We start from the raw sequence: 19,813 nt of genomic DNA, 5'->3' as shown, positions 1-19,813 counted from the left end.
GCCACACGAGGTGTGGACAGGGCAAGGCCCAACACTGTCTTCTAAATAAATGTTACAAATTTATCCTAAATAAATACACTTCTAATTTTCTGCCCTCCCATGTAATGTTGGTGTGTTTGTTTAAACAAGACTCTTGATTCCATGAGAAAATTTCCAACTCAAAATACCTCAGACCAAAAGAGACTTCCGGGCTCAGGTAACCAAACTGGGCAGAGGCAGGAAGTTGCTGCTCTCAGAGGTTCAGCCACAGCAAGGGGCGGCCAGACCAGGTACTCAAACACAATAAGGATTCTTCAGTGTTTTTTCTCTTTCCTTCATTGTCTGAAACAACTTTCTCCACAGGACTATAACTGTTGCAGCTAGTAGCTCCAGGGAGCTCATCTTTCTGTCTTTCCCACCAAAGTAGAAGGCAATCTCTTTCCATTACCCAATGAAGAAAAGTCCCCCAGAAGGACTTTTATGCCTAACCCTGTGAAGATGGTATTGGGACAGACTAGGGTTGACATTTCCTTTACTACCACAGGTTGAAATGTGTGTGTATGGTACACACATTGGTTGCCTGGTGGGGTGGGTGGTTGATTAGTTCATTAGTTGGTTGGTTGAAGAGGATTCATGAGGAAGCAGCTTCTATAGGGAGTCAGAGCGCCAGGACCAGATGCAGGGCATTTGGGACCAGCCAAGCACACAGGTGTCCACCACTACACGTGCTCTTCTTTCCCATTCCCCTTACTTACCCACATTCAGAGTCAGAAGTCCAGAGTGGGCCAGGTTCTAAGGATGGGGGATCTACCGATGCTTTTCATTTCCTCCTTTGTACATTTTTAGTATTTTCTAAATGTTCTACAATAAATATGTATTACCTTTGTAATTTATGTTACAAAAAAGAGAGTGGGTAAGTTTCCATTAACCAAGGCAGAAATATTAAGAGCTCAAACAGGAAAATTCAATATTTTTACAGCATAAAAATGTTTTGTGAAACTTCGTTGCAAAGCTAATGAGTACATTTAGGTGTATATGACCAGGACCACTTTTTGTAGGAAAGAGAAGGGGTTCTGAATGGGGGTTGGTAAGAAGCCCTGAAAGCCTTGCTCTGCAGTGTGGAATGTATTGGGAGTTTTTTCTACATGCATTCCTGTTTCCAGGGCTGAAAGAGGACACATTTTGTGCATTTCTCTTCAGGGCTTATGAGAGAATCAGAGCAGCCTTTGAGACCCTGCATTTACCTTGTCGGATTGTATAACCATTGAGGACAGGAGCAAAAGGTATCAAAGCAGTCGTCAAGATCCTAAGAAGCTGAATGAGAGCAAGCCAGCATTAGAAAGACTTCTCTCCCCATAATGCGTAATGTCTAATCACTTGGATTCTTTTCTTTTCTTTTTTTTTTACCATAAGAATCATTAAATATTAAAGAATATTTTGAATAAAGAGCAAAAATATCCTCCATTTAAAATCCTCTCCCTTGTATACTTCTGCAGTTGCCACAGTTTCTTAATTAACACAGACACTTTTCACAGAGTAAAAAAAGTATCGAAAATAAAGTCCAATTAAAATTCCCCACCCCCCCATATCATTCATAACTCCACCAGCTTAGCAAGGAGATTTGTATTCTTAGGAGTGATGTGGAGTCTCCACCAACCCTTTCTAAGAAAGGGAACATGAGAAGAAGGCTGAGAGTGAACCCTGATGAGGGTCATGGGTGGGGGGGGCGCTTCCTCATGCAGCCTGAGGGCGTCTGCTTTCCTGAGGAGAGCAGGAACGCTCACCGGCTGTCGCTGGGGGCTTTAGAGGGGTCCATAGGAAAGGGAGCCACTCAGAAATCCCGGAGAGAGAAAGTACTAAAAGCCTTCCCTCAAGATGCCACTGGGATCCATTCATTCTGCAAACATTTATTGTTTATACCTACTCTGCGTCGGGTAACAGAGAGACAGAGGGGAGGTGGGGGAGTGTGGGGAAGCCCCCAGCCTCTGGAGCCAGACTGGCTGGATTTAAATGCTGGCTCCAGGGGAGCCTGGGTGGCTCAGTCGTTAAGCGTCTGCCTTCGGCTCAGGTCATGATCCCAGGGTCCTGGAATCGAGCCCCACATCGGGCTCCCTGCTCAGCAGAGAGCCTGCTTCTCCCTCTCCCACTCCCCCTGCTTGTGTTCCCTCTCTCGCTCTCTCTGTCAAATAAATAAATAAAATCTTTAAAAAATAAATAAATAAATAAATAGATGCTGGCTCCATGCTTCTGGGCAGGTTACCTAACCTCTCTGGGCCCTACTTGCCTCATAAGGTTTTCTGAAAAAACCACATGCGTCAATCCATGCGAACGCTCTGAACCACGCGTGTGCAGTGCGTGGTAAGGCTAGTACAGCGCCGGCTCTTACTATCGTCATCTCTGCCCTTAAGGAGATCACAGTCCGGAGGCCGCAAGGGCACAGACTGTAAGTTTGTGCAACAAGAGGAAGGGCCTGCGAGGCCCAGGTGGTAAGATGCAGAGTTGCTGGGAGGCTCCCGGGCCGAACAGCTTGTGGGAAATTACGCGCCCGGGACTCTGGCCTCAGCACCATTTTGTAGGTCATGGGGTCACAGAAGGCAGTCCCCTAGTGAGAGTCAGTCCAACTGGGAATGACGGCATGATGATGAAGGCTTTTATTGAGCCTTTACTCGGTGACAGACACTCTTCTACTTGTTCCCTGTGAACCAACTCGCTTAACTCCCCAGGTAAGTATATTATTACCCCATTTTATTTTTAATATTTATTTATTTATTTATTTTTAGGGGGGGTGAGGGAGAGAGAGAATCTCAAGTAGATTCTGCACTGAGTGGGGAGCCCGACATGGGGCTTGATCTCACGACCCTGAGATCATGACCCAAGCTGAAACCAAGAGTCAGATGCTTAACCAATTGAGCCACCCAGGTGCCCCTATTACCCCCATTTACAGAGAGGTGAGGTAACTTGCTCAGGGCACACAGGTAGTGTGTGGTGGAGCTGGGATTTGAACCCAGCTAGTCTGTTTCCAAAAGCAGTCTGCTTGTTACCAGGCTCACTGTGCAGATGGGCCATTTTCATTGACTATGAAGGAATTGTGCGAAGGATGACCCTGGATGGCATTTTGCCCACTTATTTGAATATTATTCATTTGTTCCTTCAGCTTACATTAACTGAGCCCCTTGCTCTAAGTAGGGCACAGTGGGACCTGTTGGGCGCAGAAAAGAAGCCAGGATCCTCCCATCAAGCTGTTTCAGGAGATAAGGCTTGTGCCCAAATGCGGAGTGACAAGTTCGGGGGAGGAGCAGATATAGGGCTCAGAGGCACAGAGGAGGAAGGATCACTGGGCTGGGGACAGCAGACAAAACCCAGGGGAGAAAGTTGAATTGGAGCAAGGTCTTAAAGTACAGAGGGTTGTGACAAATGGTCATTCAAGAAAATGGCATTCCAGTTCCTAGAGAAGAGCATGAGGAAAGGCACAGAGTTGGGGAACAGAGTCCAGCACAATTTGGCTGAAGTACACAGGGCGTGTGAGAGAGAGTGGCAGGGGAGGAAGGAGGCACAGGGAAGCCAGGGCCTTGAACTCTGGTTTAGGAAGTTGGATTTCATTTAGTGGGAATGAGGAGCTCTTGAAGATCTTTGGGAATGAGAGCACGATGCTCAGCACGGGGATTTGGAAGAATGATCCTTACATGTGGAGGGTGAGTTTCAGGGAGAGAAGCGAGTAATAGGAAATGAGTGTAGCAGCAGAGGGAATTAAGAAAAGAGGAGAAAAGGAATAGGAAGGACACAGCAGATATGATCAGGTCACTGCCCACCCTCCTTTAGCTGCTTAAAAACCTTCAAATGGCTTCCCATTGATTTTCAAATGAGCTCAAAGTCCTTAATATGGTCTGAACACTACCTTTGCCGCTTGGATCCCTCATAGCTCCTAGTGCTTTAGCCAACTTGCAAGGGTTTCTTGTTGTCTCACCTAAAAGAAGTTTGGAGGTAGGAAGTCCAGGACTGATAGAGTGGCTCCGAGGTCGTCTGAGACCATGCTCTCTATCTTTCTATGCCACTGTTCTTAGTATGTGGATTCTATCCTCAAGGCCGCCTTTGGCCTCGGATGGCTGCTGGAGCTCTGGTCATCAAGCCTGTCCTGCTGGCAGGAAGGAAGCCTGAAAGCCCGATGCACTTACGTCTCATTGGCCCAAACCACTAGAAGAGCAGTGCATCTCGCCTTAAGTAAAACTGGAAAACGTAGTCCTTTAGGGGTGGGTGCACTGCTATCTTGAAGAAAGTCAGGTGCTCTCCTAAGAATAATGTAATGTCGGATGGGCAATGGCTGATTTTACCACAGGAAGCCAGAGCCTAGATGAGATGGTTGAGTCATGAGAGTCATGAGAGAAGTGTGCAGTTTCGTAAGTGTTCATCCAGCCGAGAGGAATGAGTGTCCAGTGACGGGTACGTGGAATTTTAGAGAAGCAAGGAATTTCAGTAATCACCTAGCATAATCCCTGAATTTTGCTGAGGAAGAGACTTGACCCATAGAAACAGAGAGCTTTGGCCAACGTCATACCCCAGGTGGGTGGCAGAGCTGGCGCCAGAACCAGATTCCCTGGATGAAGTGAGGAAACAGACTGTGGAGAGAGTTTGTAGCAGCCCCAGATGAACATACTTGAGTAAGGACTCACTGCACACAACATTACAGTGATTCAGAAGAGAGGCTGGCATGGAACAGTCTTGGGTTCGAATCCCAGCTGTGTGAGCTTGGGCAAGTTACCCAGCTTCTCTGAACCTCAGCTCCTCTTCGATGTAATGGGGTGATGGCACGGAGTCGGCTCTTTATCACTGGTGGCCATTCTTAGAAAGAAACAGATGTCTTTAGAATAACTGAATGAATCCGTGAACAAACAAAACATGAATGGATGAAATGACAACGGATAGTTATCCGTCTAGATGCTTTCGCTGTTTGTTTGCTGAGAGCTTTCGAGCTGGATAGCTCATTTCTTCTATGCCCTCGCATTCAGTTCCATCGCTATAGCGATGTGCTCTACTAAGCATCTGTGCTTCCTCGGACTCCCACTGGTCTTCCTGCCAGACCATGCCATTCTCCTCTGTAACACCTGCACCCCATCTATACATGCCGATTCTATAAAAGCTGAACTAGACACTAGACGAACTAGACACGGACTTCCTTCACTCCTTGATTTCCGTTTCCTTTTCCCACCCTCACGTATCCTCTGTCACTACCTCACCTGCTCCCCAACTTCCTCTCCCATCCATCCGGGAGCACATTTGGAGTGTTGACACAAGACTGAGCTTAGTGCTGTGGGACAGTACAAAGAAGACAAGAGTCATAGACGCTGGCCTTGAACTGTTTTCTATATGACGACAAACGCGTGAGCCGTAACGACATTTCCTAAGATGTCATGACGTCGAGGTATGATGCAGACTGCTGTACTCTAGCTGTAGTTTTCCCACCTTCCCCCTTTATGGCTGACATTTCCCCAACTCTGTCATTATCTACTCTTTGCTACTTTATATAGTTTTTGTGTTATTAATTCTTGTGGAATTATAAAGTTTGGGAAATGGTTATATTTACAGTCTCTTCTTTCCTATCTTAAAAAAAACAAAAACAAAACCTCATCAATTCAGTACCAACACCCAAGGTAAAATAGCATTAAACTGCCAAATGAAACATGGAAATCTGTAAATACTACGTGAGATCCTCGTTAAAATTAATTTATTCTCTTTGGGCAGATAGTGGGTTCTAGTTTGATTTGGAAATGCAGAATTTATGTCTGTTGTAAAATATGGCAACAAGTCCCATATTGCTGTGGCCAGGACGAGATGCCAGCTGGAGAGGAAACAGAACTCAGTATTTGCCTGTCTGGGAGGGTTTCACATCCACGAGCCTAAGGCCCTCTCTGCAGTCAGAACACTCCCGTATTTCCTCCCCTACAGGGTTCTGCTTCTACCACTAACCAGCGGGGGCTTTGGGAAAGTTGCCTGATTCCCCCGGGCCTCAGTTTCCCCATCTGCAAAACAAAGCAGCTAGACTAAACCATTTCTGAGTCAACAGTTGTCCCACCAAAGTGCACACAAAAAGCATCTCTCTGAGCAGCTTCTTAAAAATTCAAAGTCTTGGGTCACCACGCCAAAGGGGGATTGGCCCACGAATCAGCAGTTTTAATGAGCAAGTCAGATCATTCTGAAGCAAGGAACTTGGGGACCCCATAGAAATCCACCAGAAGCTCTTATTCAGCCTCGGTGTACTGTATCTTCCTCTGAAACTGATTGCAAATAAATTCTCAAAGAAGTAGAAGATGGAGGAAGAGGAGCAAGAAAAGGAAAAAGAATAAGCAAAAACCCTATTATCCCTGGGAGCAGAGGTTTGAAGGGCAAGCCCTGTGGTTCCCGGGGCTGAGCTGCTGGCGCTGAGCCCTCTCTGCCCTGAGCCCCTGGAGCCCTCACAGAGCCACAGGCACCAGAAGCTCCATCAGAGGCTGCCTTTCTCGTTAGCTCGCTGTGCCCAGGTACGAGACCTCTGGCAGTGGGATCTACTTTGACTTACTGGGCATTTTTAGCAGCCCCTGCACAGTGCCAAGGGAGACCCCCAAGACTTGGTGAGATGCCAACACAAGTGAGGCATGACTAGCTTTGAGTCCTGTAAGAGAAGGTCTTCTCAGATTTCCACCAGCGAGGAAACTAAAGCATGGCTCCCTCAGCACCCAAGGGCGACACTTTCAAAGACCAGCTCCTTTCAGTATGGCTCTGAGAGGGTGAGAGGGAGAAGCTTCCTTTCCCCTGACGAGCTCTTTCTTCCTATTGCTAGTTTAGGGTGATGGGGACAATGGGGCACTTTTTTGGCATTTAAATTAGGGACTGCTTATTACAGGAAGTTGAAACACCACCAACAGTGGCTAAAACTTACTTTGTGCTGGGCAACATTCTAAGAAATTTACCTGTGCTAACTCCTTTAAACCTCTCCACAAACCTGTGAGAGAGGTATTATAATCGTATTCAATTTCCAGAAATGGAGGCACAAAGAGGTGAAGTAACTTGCTGAGGGCTACCGTCTTGGAAGCAGGAGACCCAGGATTCCAGGCAGGGCAGTCTGACTCTGCAGCGGAAGTTCTAAACCCTTTGGCTCAACTGCCTCTCTTGTGTTTTGGGGAGTCTCAGCTCTCCCTCTTCTGTAGCCTGCAACCACAAAGAGCCCCTTAGCCATTCCTTTCCCAATTTTCCCATTTGCATCCTCGGTCTGCAAGAGGGCTGTGTGGAGAGAGGGCCAAGCAAAAAGGGAAAATGCTCTTGGGATAATGGAGGACAGCCTTGATGCCTTCCTTCACAGTAAACATCCAGAAATCTGGGGAAAGCAGATAACTTTGGTAGGCAGAGAAAATACTGGAACTGCTCAGCAGTGATGATCAGATCCTTTGGGACCTGGCTATAAACATACCTGCAAATGCAAGAGAGAAGCTGCAGTAGCTGTAAGCCCCTCTCCACCCTGCTCCAGTAACTTTCAAAGCTAAAGTCCAGTGCATCTCCTTTGAGGGTTGCCCTTTTTCTTTTCCTTTCTTTCTTTCTTTCTTTCTTTCTTTCTTTCTTTCTTTCTTTCTTTCTTTCTTTCTTTCTTTCTTTCTTTCTTTCTTTTTCTTTCTTTCTTTCTTTCTTTCTTTCTTTCTTTCTTTCTTTCTTTCTTTCTTTCTTTCCTTTCCTTTCCTTTCCTTTCCTTTCCTTTCCTTTCCTTTCCTTTCCTTTCCTTTCCTTTCCTTTCCTTTCCTTTCCTTTCCTTTCCTTTCCTTTCCTTTCCTTTCCTTTCCTTTCCTTTCCTTTCCTTCTTTCTTTCTTTCTTTCTTTCTTTCTTTCTTTCTTTCTTTCTTTCTTTCTTTCTTTCTTCCTTCCTTTCTTTCTTCCTTTCTTTCTTTCTTTCCTTTCGTGCCCAAGTAAGTATGCTCCTTTTATTCTTCAGGTGGTTAGATAAAAAGATAAAATGCCTTGCACATATACAATTTCCTCCTGCAGGAAGTGAGCGGATGGGAGAGATTCGCTGTAATGATGAGTCACCACCTGGATTTGAAACAAACACACCTACAAAGAGACGCAGGGTGTAGACTCAGTAAATAACCAGCTGACTGGCACTTCTGAAACCAATTGCTGCCACAGATTCATTTTTCTAATTTTTTTTTTTCTCTTCATTTTTCACTGCCTTGGAGCCCTCCTAGGTAGCAGCCTGTTCATTCTCTCCATTCAAATGCAGAGCTCTCCTCTGCCTTCGGAGTCCTGGGAGCCCGTCCAGAGGGGAGAAGTGAGGGCAGGGCTAAAGAGGAACATATAAAAAATAAATAAGCCATTCATAAAAATGAATATTATTACCAAAAGGAGCCATCTGCCAACATCTCCATGCATATATTAACTCAGCTGCTGAGCTCTGTAACAGCGCGGAATTAAGCCAATGCATCATCTTTTTAGTGGTTGCTCAGTTGATCTACTATTAACTTTAAACAACCAATTGTGAAATGCGCTTCACTGTGCCATAATGATGATGAGGCTTCACCCGGCACTATTTTTTATTTATTTTTTTTATTTATTTTTATTTTTTTTTTAATTTTATTTATTTATTCATGAGAGACAGAGAGAGAGAGGCAGAGGGAGAAGCAGGCTCCCAAGGAGCAGGGAGCCTGATGTGGGACTTGATCCCAGGACCCTGGGATCATGACCTGAGCTGAAGGCAGACGCTTAACCATCTGAGCCACCCAGGCACCCCCGGCACTATTTTTTATAACGTAAGCTTGAAAATTGGTCAAATAAATTCAGCTGTGCTTAGCACACCCTTGCAGCCCTCCGGAACCAGATATTCAGGTGTGGGGGGAGTCGGCTCCACTCAACCAGCTTCGTGAAGTCATTTGCACAAATTCTAAAAACCGCCTTTATTTTTCTCCAGCTTAGCATATCTTTCCTGGAAAATCCGAAATGCCAAGATGCTGGGCTTTTTGCTGTCTCCACGAGCAATTGCAGATGGCTTCTTTTTCTTCCCACTCAACGACTTGCATCTCGGGTGCCCGTCTTTTCCTCTGGGGCCTGTGCATCGGTCGAGGCGACAGTATGCAAGGCGCTGCCCGCGAAGAGCCTGGGTTGACAGCACCATCCCGGAGACGGACTGAGCACCTGTTTCTGGCATCTTGCTTGGCGATTTGCCGGGTCGCCCGAGGCTTTTTGTTCTTTGTCTCTCCAGGTCGGTGTTGTGATCTGGCCCCTACTTGGTGACTCTGAAGAAAAGTGACTGATTGCCACACATGGCTTGTGGAATCAGGGTCGTTAACTTTGCAGCCGTACCTTGTAAATCTCTCCAGGCTACAAGCTGGTGTCTGTCCCCTGCGGTTCCGGGAACAATCCACGGCAAACACTGACAGGAAGGGCCATTATGGTCGTGGATATTCTCACCATCTGGAATGGTTACAGTTGTCAGGATCTGAGATGACTCACTGTGCTGAGGAATCATTTCTCTAATGGCAGCACTAATCAGGAGGGACGAGACCGTGGCTAAGGGCCGCTGCATGGAGAGCATGCCTTGCCAGATGAAAAGGAAGGGCCGTGGATTTGCTTGTGCTCATTTGAAAATAAACTGGCTTGGAATGTCATCCTTGCCGCCATCTAATGACAGGCCATCCTTCACATCAGGACCTGGCACCTCTGGCCAGCCTTCAGGAGGGTTGGCCGTTTCCATGGGCAGACGGGCTCTCTGTCCTTCCTCTCTGGGTGCCCCGTTGGTTTTCTCTGCAGGAGGTTTAGCAGCTTGGTGTAGAAAGGGCAGTGCAAATAGATGTGGATATGGTTTTTTATGCAGCCCCCTCCCTCGAGCATTTGTCCTAGTACTATTCCATGCAAACCCTAACCCTGCAATAGACTCTCCCCTCCCTGCGGTCACGGTCGGCAGCGGCAGGGGGGCGTAGGGGGGGAGGGGGCTTTGGAAATTCCCATCAGCAGCTGAAGACTCTGAGGGGATCATCAAGCTCATCCTGAACCTTAACTGTTGCCTTCAGTGGGACTCAACCCTTACCACCCCTTGATTTTGGACTTCCGGCCTCCAGAACTGTGAGAGAATACATTTCCTTTGTTTTATGCCACTCAGTGTGTGGTAATTTGTTACAGCAGCCCCAGGAAATGAATTCAGTGGGGATACCAGCAGACCTTATGGGTCACAAGAAGACACCAGGTGAGAGCCAAACAGTCTCCCCGTATTACTAAAAGTTGTCATCAGCTCCTTTGTGAAGTTGCTACACCAAGTATCCTTAGAGTTTGTGCTTGAGGTCACTGTATAGTAAAATATAGAAAGTTTTTATTTCAAGGGGTGGGAGAGGGGTTGATTTATCTGAATCCACTCCTTTTGTTACCATCAAAGGAGTCCTGAGTCCAAGCTGAGAGCTCACCCCTGCCCTTTTCCCCCTGGGGTGGAAACAAGAATGCCATGACAATTTCCCCTAGGTGACAGTTCAGGGTGTCCTTTGTAACTATTTTACATTCATTGCCATGGGGTGGCCACATCATCCTTTTCTCTGATCTGCTTGCCATCCTTCCTTTTACCTTGGCCTTGACTTGTGCAGCTGAATACCCATTTCAGCAGTGATTCCAAGAATCCCGACGGAAGGAAATCCAACAGCATCGTTAACCTTCAAATGAAAGTGGACACTTATGCATGTTTAAGAACTCCTTTAATTCTCACACTCAACTTGTTACTATCCCTCGTTTACAGACAGCAAAATTGAGGTCCAGGGAGGCTAACTTGCCCCAAGTCAACCAACCAATAAGCGACAGGACTGAGACAGTAAGACATGAACTCTAGCTCAAGAGTCCTATGTATAACTGCTGTGCAAACTGCCTCCAAGGCTGATCACAGAGGAAAAGACCCCGCCGGGGCTGCCAGCCGCACGCCATCTTCTGCTTCCCAATGTTCCCTTTCCGTCTGGGACCGTCCCACTTGAGACTGCAGCTCCCCCACGTAATGCAGCGATCGGCGCAAAGACTCTGAGCTCCACCTGTAATTACTCCCAGCACTGCCACAACTGAGCTGAAATCCTTAAAGCAAGCCTCCATAGTCACACGGAGAGCACGTGTGCCATGTCCCTGGCACTCAGGACGTGCCTCGCCGCCTTGCTCCCAGGCTTTCTCTACCATGGAGGCCATCTTATTCCCTTCCCCAGAGGTGGGGTTGGGAAATGAGGGCTAAATCCCAGCCCAAGGGCAGGGAGAGGCTATCGGGAGAAAGGATTGCTCTTTCTGCCTGCCTGCCTTGCCCTCCCACTTCTGCTTCCCTACTGAGGTCCAGCCTCCTTGTCTGGGAATGATCACACACATTTCCCATGGGGAAAATCCCCCCTTCCCCCAAAGTGAAGGTGGTCCTATCCCCTCCTCTCAACGGGACCTCCACATTCTAATACAACACCATAAACCTGGTATCACACCCTGAGGCCTGCAGGTCCAGGAGCAAAAGGAGGGAACATTCGTTATATCCTCTCTGTGATGGAGGGGGCAATTTCCAGTCACAAGAATAGTCATCTCATCCCCCTGGAACTTGACGACGTAGTCTCATTCTTAGCTCTATTAGCCATTTCCTCACTGCTATACTAAAAAAGACATTCCATTAAAGAAGTGAATAAGAAAAAAGGAACTGAATTTATTGAGTATAAGAAACATTTGGGTTTTTATTTCACACGTTCATTGCAGTATGAAGGTGATGTTACCACAGCTGACTCACAGTGTTAATCAATTAGCCTGCAACACATAGAAAACGAACATGACGATGACACAGCAGAAGTTAACACCTGGCTTCCAGGAAGTTGTCCCGAGCCTACGTGCTTTGTTTTATCTGGTCCCTACTGCCCCCAACATGAGAGCTTTGCAGGCTCTGGCTTCTGATTCTGCCTGTGCCGATGGCTCCCACAGTTAGCTCCAAACGAGGGCGTGGTGTGTTAGAAAATGATTTCAAATTTAGTGACATTACAGGGCTGGGCAAAGGCCGCACACACTGCAGAAACGGAAGGATGGTTTTTGCTTTTGGACAATCTGCAGCACGTTTTCTTACTCTACTGCCTGGTGAGAAAGACAGGGTCGTTCCCCCCCCCCCCCCCGCCCCCAGTAGAACCCTATTTCTGATTTTGAAGTGAATATAAGTTGTACATTACGTGCTGAAAATGAAGTTATCTATTTTTTTAAAAAACCATTTCTGATTCAAAACAGCAACTTGCTAGAGTGATTATGATGGTGGTTTAGGGTCAAGTTCTTCAAAAGATAAATAAGATCATCCCAAATGTAATTATGTTGAAATATTAAGCATTAAAAGCTCCATTTACCAACAGTTCATAGTCTGGGCTATAATGAAAGCAATTGAGTCAACTATAGAGCAGCTTCCAGCAGGATCTAGAAAGATGCTTAGAAAATAAAGATTATTGATTTTTTTTTTAGTTAAGGAGCAGGAAGAAAACTTAGTGATTCAGCTTCTTATCTTAAAGATGAGAGGGAAAAGGACGTTTGTAGATAAGTTTGAACAAATTTATCAGCCTCAGAAGAGAGGCTTTGTAGCCCTGGGAAGTGTTCACAGCTGGCCTCCGAGCGGCCACGGGTTATTTCTAGAAGCCGACCTGAACTGACAGGTGCCACAGTGAGCCAGACGACGGCCTCTTCGCCCTCCTCAACACCTCCCTTCTGCTTAGCTCCTGTCCAGCTCACTTAAGGTTGGGGATATTTCACAGCTTTTGCAAGCTGTTTTTTTTTAAACATCAAGCCTGACTGGTTGCATTAACCATGGTGACCACACTCCGGCTCAGTCTCTCCAGTGATGGGGAAAGTAGCAGCAGCTCTTGTTTGTGTGCTTTCTCTCTCTTTTTTGTTTTTGTTTATTTTATTGCTAATTACATTCCTCCTAACCTTCTGACGGGCTGTGTCTTGGCCTCCCTAAGAAACTAAGACCCGGGAGGCATGGATGGGAAACTTAATCCCTCTATTGGGTAGTGGGCTGGACTTAGACACGTCCTTTAATGTCCTCTGTACCTCACTTCCTCGTTTGTAATGTGGAATTGAGGAACCAAAGAATCTTTAATTTGGTGAGATCTTAGATGCTTTTTAGTAGAGCAAAAATATTTTCTCTCCCTTTTTTTCAGATGAAGAAATTGAAGATTAGGGAAGCTAATGAATTTCCTACAGCTACCACCTCATGGGATTGAGAATAAATATGGGGTAATAAGCAAAGGATATTTTAATAACTTATTTAATAGTCCAAGTTCATAGTTGTCTTTGGCAAAGTGTTGAGGTAAATAAAGACTGTTTTCTTGCCTTTCAGCTCCCCACTTCTCTCTGGGTCCCAGTGTTTGGAGCCATTGTTTGCCAAGAGGGACTGATGATGCAGTCATGGCCTGTCCAGTGCAGCTTTTGCTATTGCACTTAAGGACCACTGTGTCTGCACAGTTCAGAAGATAGACTACAAAAAGCGCTGGTAGTTAAGTAAGTTTTAGAAATTGGAAGGTAGCATGCTTCTCAGTGTTAGCCTGTTGCTGCTACTACAGAATCTTGAACTTAAAAAGGTTAGGGCACAGGGCGCCTGGGTGGCTCAGTTGGTTAAGCGACTGCCTTTGGCTCAGGTCACGATCCTGGAGTCCCGGGATCGAGTCCCGCATCGGGCTCCCTGCTCGGCGGGGAGTCTGCTTCTCCCTCTGACCCTCCCCGCTCTTATGTGCTCTCTCTCATTCTCTTTCTCTCAAATAAATAAATAAAATATAAAAAAAAAATCTGCCTCCTGTGCAGAACATAATTTAAAAAAAAAAAAAAAAGGTTAGGGCACAAAGGGACAGCGCCTGGAGGAAAACGGACAAGATGTTGGCAGCTGAGAAGACAGCCTCTGGGATGAACACCATTCTCTGTTCTTCCTTCCTAACAACTTGGTCATTTGGAAGGCAACCCAATATGAAACAAAGTTAACTTAGAAAGTGAATAAAACGTGATTAATTTTCAGATACCTTCCTTTCAATATATTTTGGTTATTTCAGTTAAAAAATGTTGACCTAACTTTTTTTTTTAATTTTTCTTTCTTCTTTTAAGAGGTAATAACTTTTATTTATTTATTTATTTATTTTAAAGATTTTATTTATTTATTCATGAGAGACAGAGAGAGAGAGAGAGACAGAGGCAGAGGGAGAAGCAGGCTCCCCGCGGAGCAGGGAGCCCGATGCGGGACTCGATCCCAGGACCCTGGGATCATGACCTGAGCCGAAGGCAGACGCTTAACCAACTGAGCCACCCAGGCGTCCTATTTATTTATTTATTTATTTATTTATTTATTTATTTATTTATTTATTTTAAGTAATCTCTATGTCCAATGTGGGGCTTGAACTCATGACCTAAAAGATCGAGCATCCTGTGCCCCACTGACTGAGCCAGCCAGGCACCTCCAAAAATGTTGATTTAAATTCTTAAAGCAGATCTAGAACTATATCTTGGTTCAGTGCTACAAACCAGAGCCCAGTGCCAGGGGTTCATGCGAGACTTAGACCAACAGTATTAGAGTCATGGGGAAACTTTTTTAAGATAAAGATTTTCTAGGTCCTAGCACTAGATATTTTGAATTGACTGAAGTGGAATGGGTCCTGGGCATGTGTATTATTTTAAATTTCCAGATGTTTGTCAGTATCTACTGGTGGGATGCATTGGTCCTACACCCAGGTACTCTTGACAGGTACTCTGTTGTTTCAGGCCTGTAGAGGAGAAGTTTACGGCAAAAGTTCAGGGCGAGTCAGAATCCTGGCAGGGAATAGATGACACAATCAAATCAGGTAATTTGAAGAAAGATTAATAAAGAGGAGAATTACAAAGGCATGGATAGGGTGTAGGGAAATCCACAAGGGATGGTATAGCACCCCAAGCCTAGCAACGTAGGGAGTCACTACCACTCTAAGCCTAAAGAGCCAAGGAAAGGGAGTGGTTATTGGAACAAACAGATGGTCACCATATGGAGAGGACCACCTGACAGAATTTGTGGTCTTGTAAGAGGATGCAGCCATTGTATGTCAATGTTCATAGCAGCATTATTTACAAAAGCCAAAATGTGGAAATAATCCAAATGCCCATCAACAGATGAATGGATAAACAAAATATGGTACATACAGTGAAATATTATTCAGCCTTAAAAAAAAATAAAATTCGACACATACTACACCGTGGATGAATCTTGAACACATTTTGCTAAGTGACACAAGCCAGGCTCAAAATGACAAATACTGTATGATCCCCTCTCTAAGAAGTACCCGGAATAGGCAAATACATAGACACAGAAAGTAGAGTAGAGGTTGCTAAGGGCTAAGGGGAAGGAGTAATAGTTATTGTTTAATGGGTATGGAATTTCTGTTTGGGATGATGAAACTGTTCCTGAAATGGATTAGTAGTAATGGTTGCACAACATCGTAACTGTGCTTAACACCACTGAATTGTACACCTAAAAATGGTTAAAATGGTAAATGTTATGTTCTGTATATTTTATCACATTTTTTTAAGTGCAGATAGGAAAAAAGAAAAAAAAAAAAAACCCACCAAGATGCAGCCAACCCACAGCAATTCTTTAGGGAGCAGGTCCAGCTTCCTTGTTCTTCCATCTCCCCCCTCTTACTGGTTGGACCCAACTCGAATGCACAGAGCAAGGAAACCCATTGATGTAGTTCATGAAGATCAGCCATGCAGGGCACAAAACAGGGTGGAGAAGAGAAGATCTGAAGAGACAAAAGGCAGCTGGGTAGCGTAGGTCCCGTCACTCAATCATCTGCTCTCTAGAGGAAGCATCAAACCTACCACCAGAACAACATCAAAAAAGCATTAGAATGAGAAAAGCTAGTGGCAGGTGTTTTCCCCTTACCCAGAAACAACCGTACACAACCAGTAAACACAGCGCTGTGTTTTCAAATTAACCCAGAAAATCTTTGTTTAAATGCCGCGACATTCATTCATATCTTTTGATCTAGAAATCCCACTTCCAGGAAACTACCCTAAGGAAACAACCAGAAATGTAGACGAAAAATTACACACAAGAAGAATCCCTGCAACGGTGTTTATAAGCACAGTGGAGAAGCCACCGAACGTCTGGCGTGCACAGTACGTTAAGTGGGGAAGCAAGCAGCAGTGAGAGTGAGAGTACGTGTGAGGCCGGTTGTGTCGAGAGGCCGCAGACTACGCTAACACATTGGAGAGCTTATCTTTGAATGACTGGATTAAGAATGATTCTTTTCCCCCTCTTTCAAGCTCTCTTGTTTTTCAGCATTTCTGTGTTGAACATGATTTACTTTGATGACCAAGAAAAAGCAACACATGTTATTTTTTTAAAGCCTCGCGTCTGCCCTGCTGAGAAATATTCCCAGTACAGTGACCTACAGAGTCTTCTTTGCCACCCTCTGGAAAAGGCATTGATTACCTGCTGGTTGCCTATTAATTTGAAGGGAAGCAGCCGGGGGAGGGCAGCCACCCTCCTCCAAAAGAGACAGCGTGTGTGGCTGAGGGTGCAGCTTCCTTTGATGAAATATTGCTAAACGATGAAATTCTATCTCCTGCAAGGAATGATTTCTGCTGGCTGCGCAAACGTCAGGCTGGAGCCTGCCCTTGGAGAGGCGGCTGCGTTACTCTGTATTTGTACAATCAGCAGGGCCTATGCATGAACGGTCACAGTGGGTGATTTTACAAGCTACTCACGACGGGCATCTGCACATAGAAAACCATAGCTCGGAGAAGATTGAACCTATTGTGATTCCTTCTTATTTCACGCTTTGCCGTTTTGAAAGGGTGTCGCTTTACCCAAGAGAAGATGCTCTTTGGTAAAACGACGACAGTATGAAACTGCAATATATGAACGTAGACTTGGTACGATCTGGCCTTCGATACATTGTTTAACCGCTTCTCAGCCTTGCCCCGGGTGCTCACACTCCCCAGCCATGACTGGCTCGTCAGCAACACCAGCTGTGTGCAGGAATGTGTGCTTCCAGAAGGAATTGAGTGCTGCTTAGGAATAACAGCTTTGGGAGGCCTGCCCCGTGGATGTTCAGCCCCAGTTCTCCCCAAGACTTCAGGTGTCCTGACACAGGCCAGAGACCCCGCTGGGTCTGCTCAGCCCTGGGCCTCTAAACTTCAGACTACCTATTGGTGATAATGGCCAGGTCGGTATTTGGTGGCACCGGGGCACCTGTCCACTGCTGGCTTGACACCAAGTCATTGCATCAAGTCAGCAGATGGTAAGAGTTTTTAACCCACACCGACTGTGCTTCCTTCAAACTGCGACTTGGTGAAGTCCCCGAATTTTTTATCCTGTCTGCCTTCACCCAAGTATCATTTGCTGTGAACTTTTCCTCGCAAATCCTTCTGGCATTGCAATGTTTCAACTAGGGAAATTAATTTTGCCATCACTGAAGCCAATAATAAAACATTACAGAAAGTTGCGAGTGCTTCCAATTTTAAAAATTAGAATACAAACACTAACCACTGAGAGAAATCGTTCTTACTTAGGTAGACACAACAAAAAACTTGGGAAGACTTTTCAACATGCTGTTTGGGTCACATCCCCAGAGACTCTAACCTTGAAAATGCTTCACTTAAGAGAGATTGCATTCGAAGAATTACTGGAAGAAATGAGGCAATTCTAATAATATTTATTGTTAGAATATTTTCTGAAGGACGGTATATGATTTTCCTTTGTGCTTGGTTGCATTCGGTCAAGAAGATGTTTACTCACTGCTTATTCTTGCCCCAGACTACTGACTTCAGATTGACGTGAGACCCGAAGAGACAGCCATCTTAACTGAAAGCAGAAGGATTCTCCTCCTCTGTTAACAACGTCTTTCCTAACTGAGCAGCTCATTTTCCCCACAATTTGCCACATTATGGCTTAGAGCTCCTGATCTCAAGCCAGAGCAAGAAGGAATTTATATTTCTCATGGCATTATTTCTAGAGAGAAATTAAGTGTGAGCATAAATAACTTGGCCGAGGGTATCACGGATGACGGCAGACAAATCTGAAGATGCCCAGAGATGCAGAACATCACAATGTGGAGGCATTTGACTCTATGCATCTGTTCACAGAGAGGAAGATGGAATTTTTTTTTTATCAGTATTGGATGAGAACATAATTCTTTCTTTTCCTCCCTTCTATCCTACATAAATATAACACAGTATTGAGGTTATCAAAAACAGTCTCAGACAAGGCCAGAAAGGGAGGCAAGGGTACCTCAGTTTTTCATACATGTGACCAGAGTCCTGAAAAAGTTGTCAAACTACCGTGTCAGGTAGTAAACGTTCAGTTAACACAAAGGAAAGTGTTGCAAACAAAAGCTCATTTCTTTATTAGCTTAGACATACAGAGTGGTAATTGTATGTTACTATTACTTCATGGCCAATTATTCCATCTCTCTGGGTTGAGCCCTCAGAGGAGGTCTTGATAGCACCTGCTAGAAACGAAAGGACCCAGATTCATTTTTAAGCGACAATGCTTTCAAAACGACGACGCTTTGTGGGCTCTCCGTAGATACCAGAGTAATCCATACAGATGAATTTGGTGACTTATACTCCCAGAAAGAGATATTACCAGCTTGAATGAACGCTTTGAAATTTCTCAGGTGGTTTAGGATTTCTGTCCCCTATCTTATTAGGGATAAGTTAGAAGGACAGACTTCCAAACAATATCTGGGATGAGAGAATAGTAAGAGCTGGACAAGAACCTCCCTTGAAGATGAGACTAGTGGAGATTGATTCACGAAGGGAGCTACCCTGCGGCTCTGATTCTCAGGACTTCCCTCTAAGCATGCCACTGTTATCTGGGAGTTTATGTTCAAAGCTTTGCAGCATCTGTCCTAGATCTTTCCAGAAAAAGGATTGCTAAGCAGGAGCAGAATGATCACATCATTCACACTTGAACTCAATGCGATGAGCACATTTGTTTGTCCTCATTAAGTGCCGAGTCGCAGGCGCTAACCGACATGCAGAGGCAGCGTGCTGGGGCAGGGCCAGGGAGTGGGAGCTGGGCAAGAGAGCTGGGCTCTTTCTGCCTGCAGCCTGGGGAGATTACTGCTTCTCTGAGCTCTCAAGTAACTTGTCAAGAGGAGGCATTTAGGCAGAGGTTTTCCAGAAGCTCCCAGGGCCCAAGACCTCCTCAGGGGTCTGGAGGAAAGCCAAACAGGGTACCTACAGGTACCTTGCCCCCATTTCAAACTTGGAGGCTTTATATATATCGAGTTCTAAGGAAGATTGATTTTAAAGGTGTAAAAAGCCCAAGACGAGCTAACCTTCACGTTCTTTACTTACGAAAAGGCAAAGTGAAGAGCCTGATCATCTTTTCTCGTGGTCAAACACGATGGTGGCTGGAGCACAGATTCTGGAGCCAGCCTGCCCGGGTTCAACCCTCATCTCCTCTGTCTAGAGCTGTGTGACCTTGGGCAAGTTTGTTACCTTCTCTTTGACTCAGTTTTCTCATCTGTAGCATGAGTGTAATAGCAGTGCTTGCTGCATAGGATTCTTGCGAGGATCAGATGAGGTAATCGATATGAAGCCCTCGGAACAGTGGCTGGCACACAACAAATGTTTCCTATTATTATTGGCCCCAGCTAGCAGTGAGCTTCTGGCCAGCATGGTTAATAAAGCCACAAAAGGAAATGCAGAAGAGCTCACTCATTCCACGTAAAGGTGCTTGGGAGCATAATTGGATTTGCTGAAAGTGCCTTTTTAAACGGCACTGTTGGTTTCTGATTCACATTTGGGAAGAAAAGCAGAACAGAAGGTGATAAATTCCTTTATGGGAGAGCTTGGCAGGAAAGGCAGATGCGACTGTAAAGTTAATTGG

The 19,813-nt window shown here is 45.4% G+C and overlaps 1 protein-coding gene across 2 annotated transcripts in view; it reads left to right on the top strand.

Annotated features, from left to right (window-relative positions):
• TMEM154 (transmembrane protein 154) overlaps positions 1 to 9,746 on the top strand; it is a 56,765-nt gene extending 47,019 nt beyond the window's left edge. The window contains exon 7 of one of the 2 annotated variants that reach the window (XM_064585176.1): positions 8,903 to 9,746. In XM_064585176.1, the coding sequence (XP_064441246.1) occupies positions 8,903 to 9,122 (220 nt within the window). In that variant the 3' untranslated portion in view covers positions 9,123 to 9,746. The remainder of the gene's footprint in view (positions 1 to 8,902) is intronic. The other variant, XM_064585175.1, reaches the window with a different exon arrangement.
• The last annotated feature ends 10,067 nt before the right edge of the window (positions 9,747 to 19,813 follow it).

This window comes from Mirounga angustirostris, unplaced genomic scaffold (assembly GCF_029215605.1).
Source record: "Mirounga angustirostris isolate CCGP_5_RB_7025 unplaced genomic scaffold, mMirAng1.0.hap1 SCAF_2, whole genome shotgun sequence".
Taxonomy (NCBI): Eukaryota; Metazoa; Chordata; class Mammalia; order Carnivora; family Phocidae; genus Mirounga; species Mirounga angustirostris.
The sequence above is the reverse complement of the archived record's forward strand: the minus strand, read 5'-3'. Positions and strand labels throughout refer to the sequence as shown.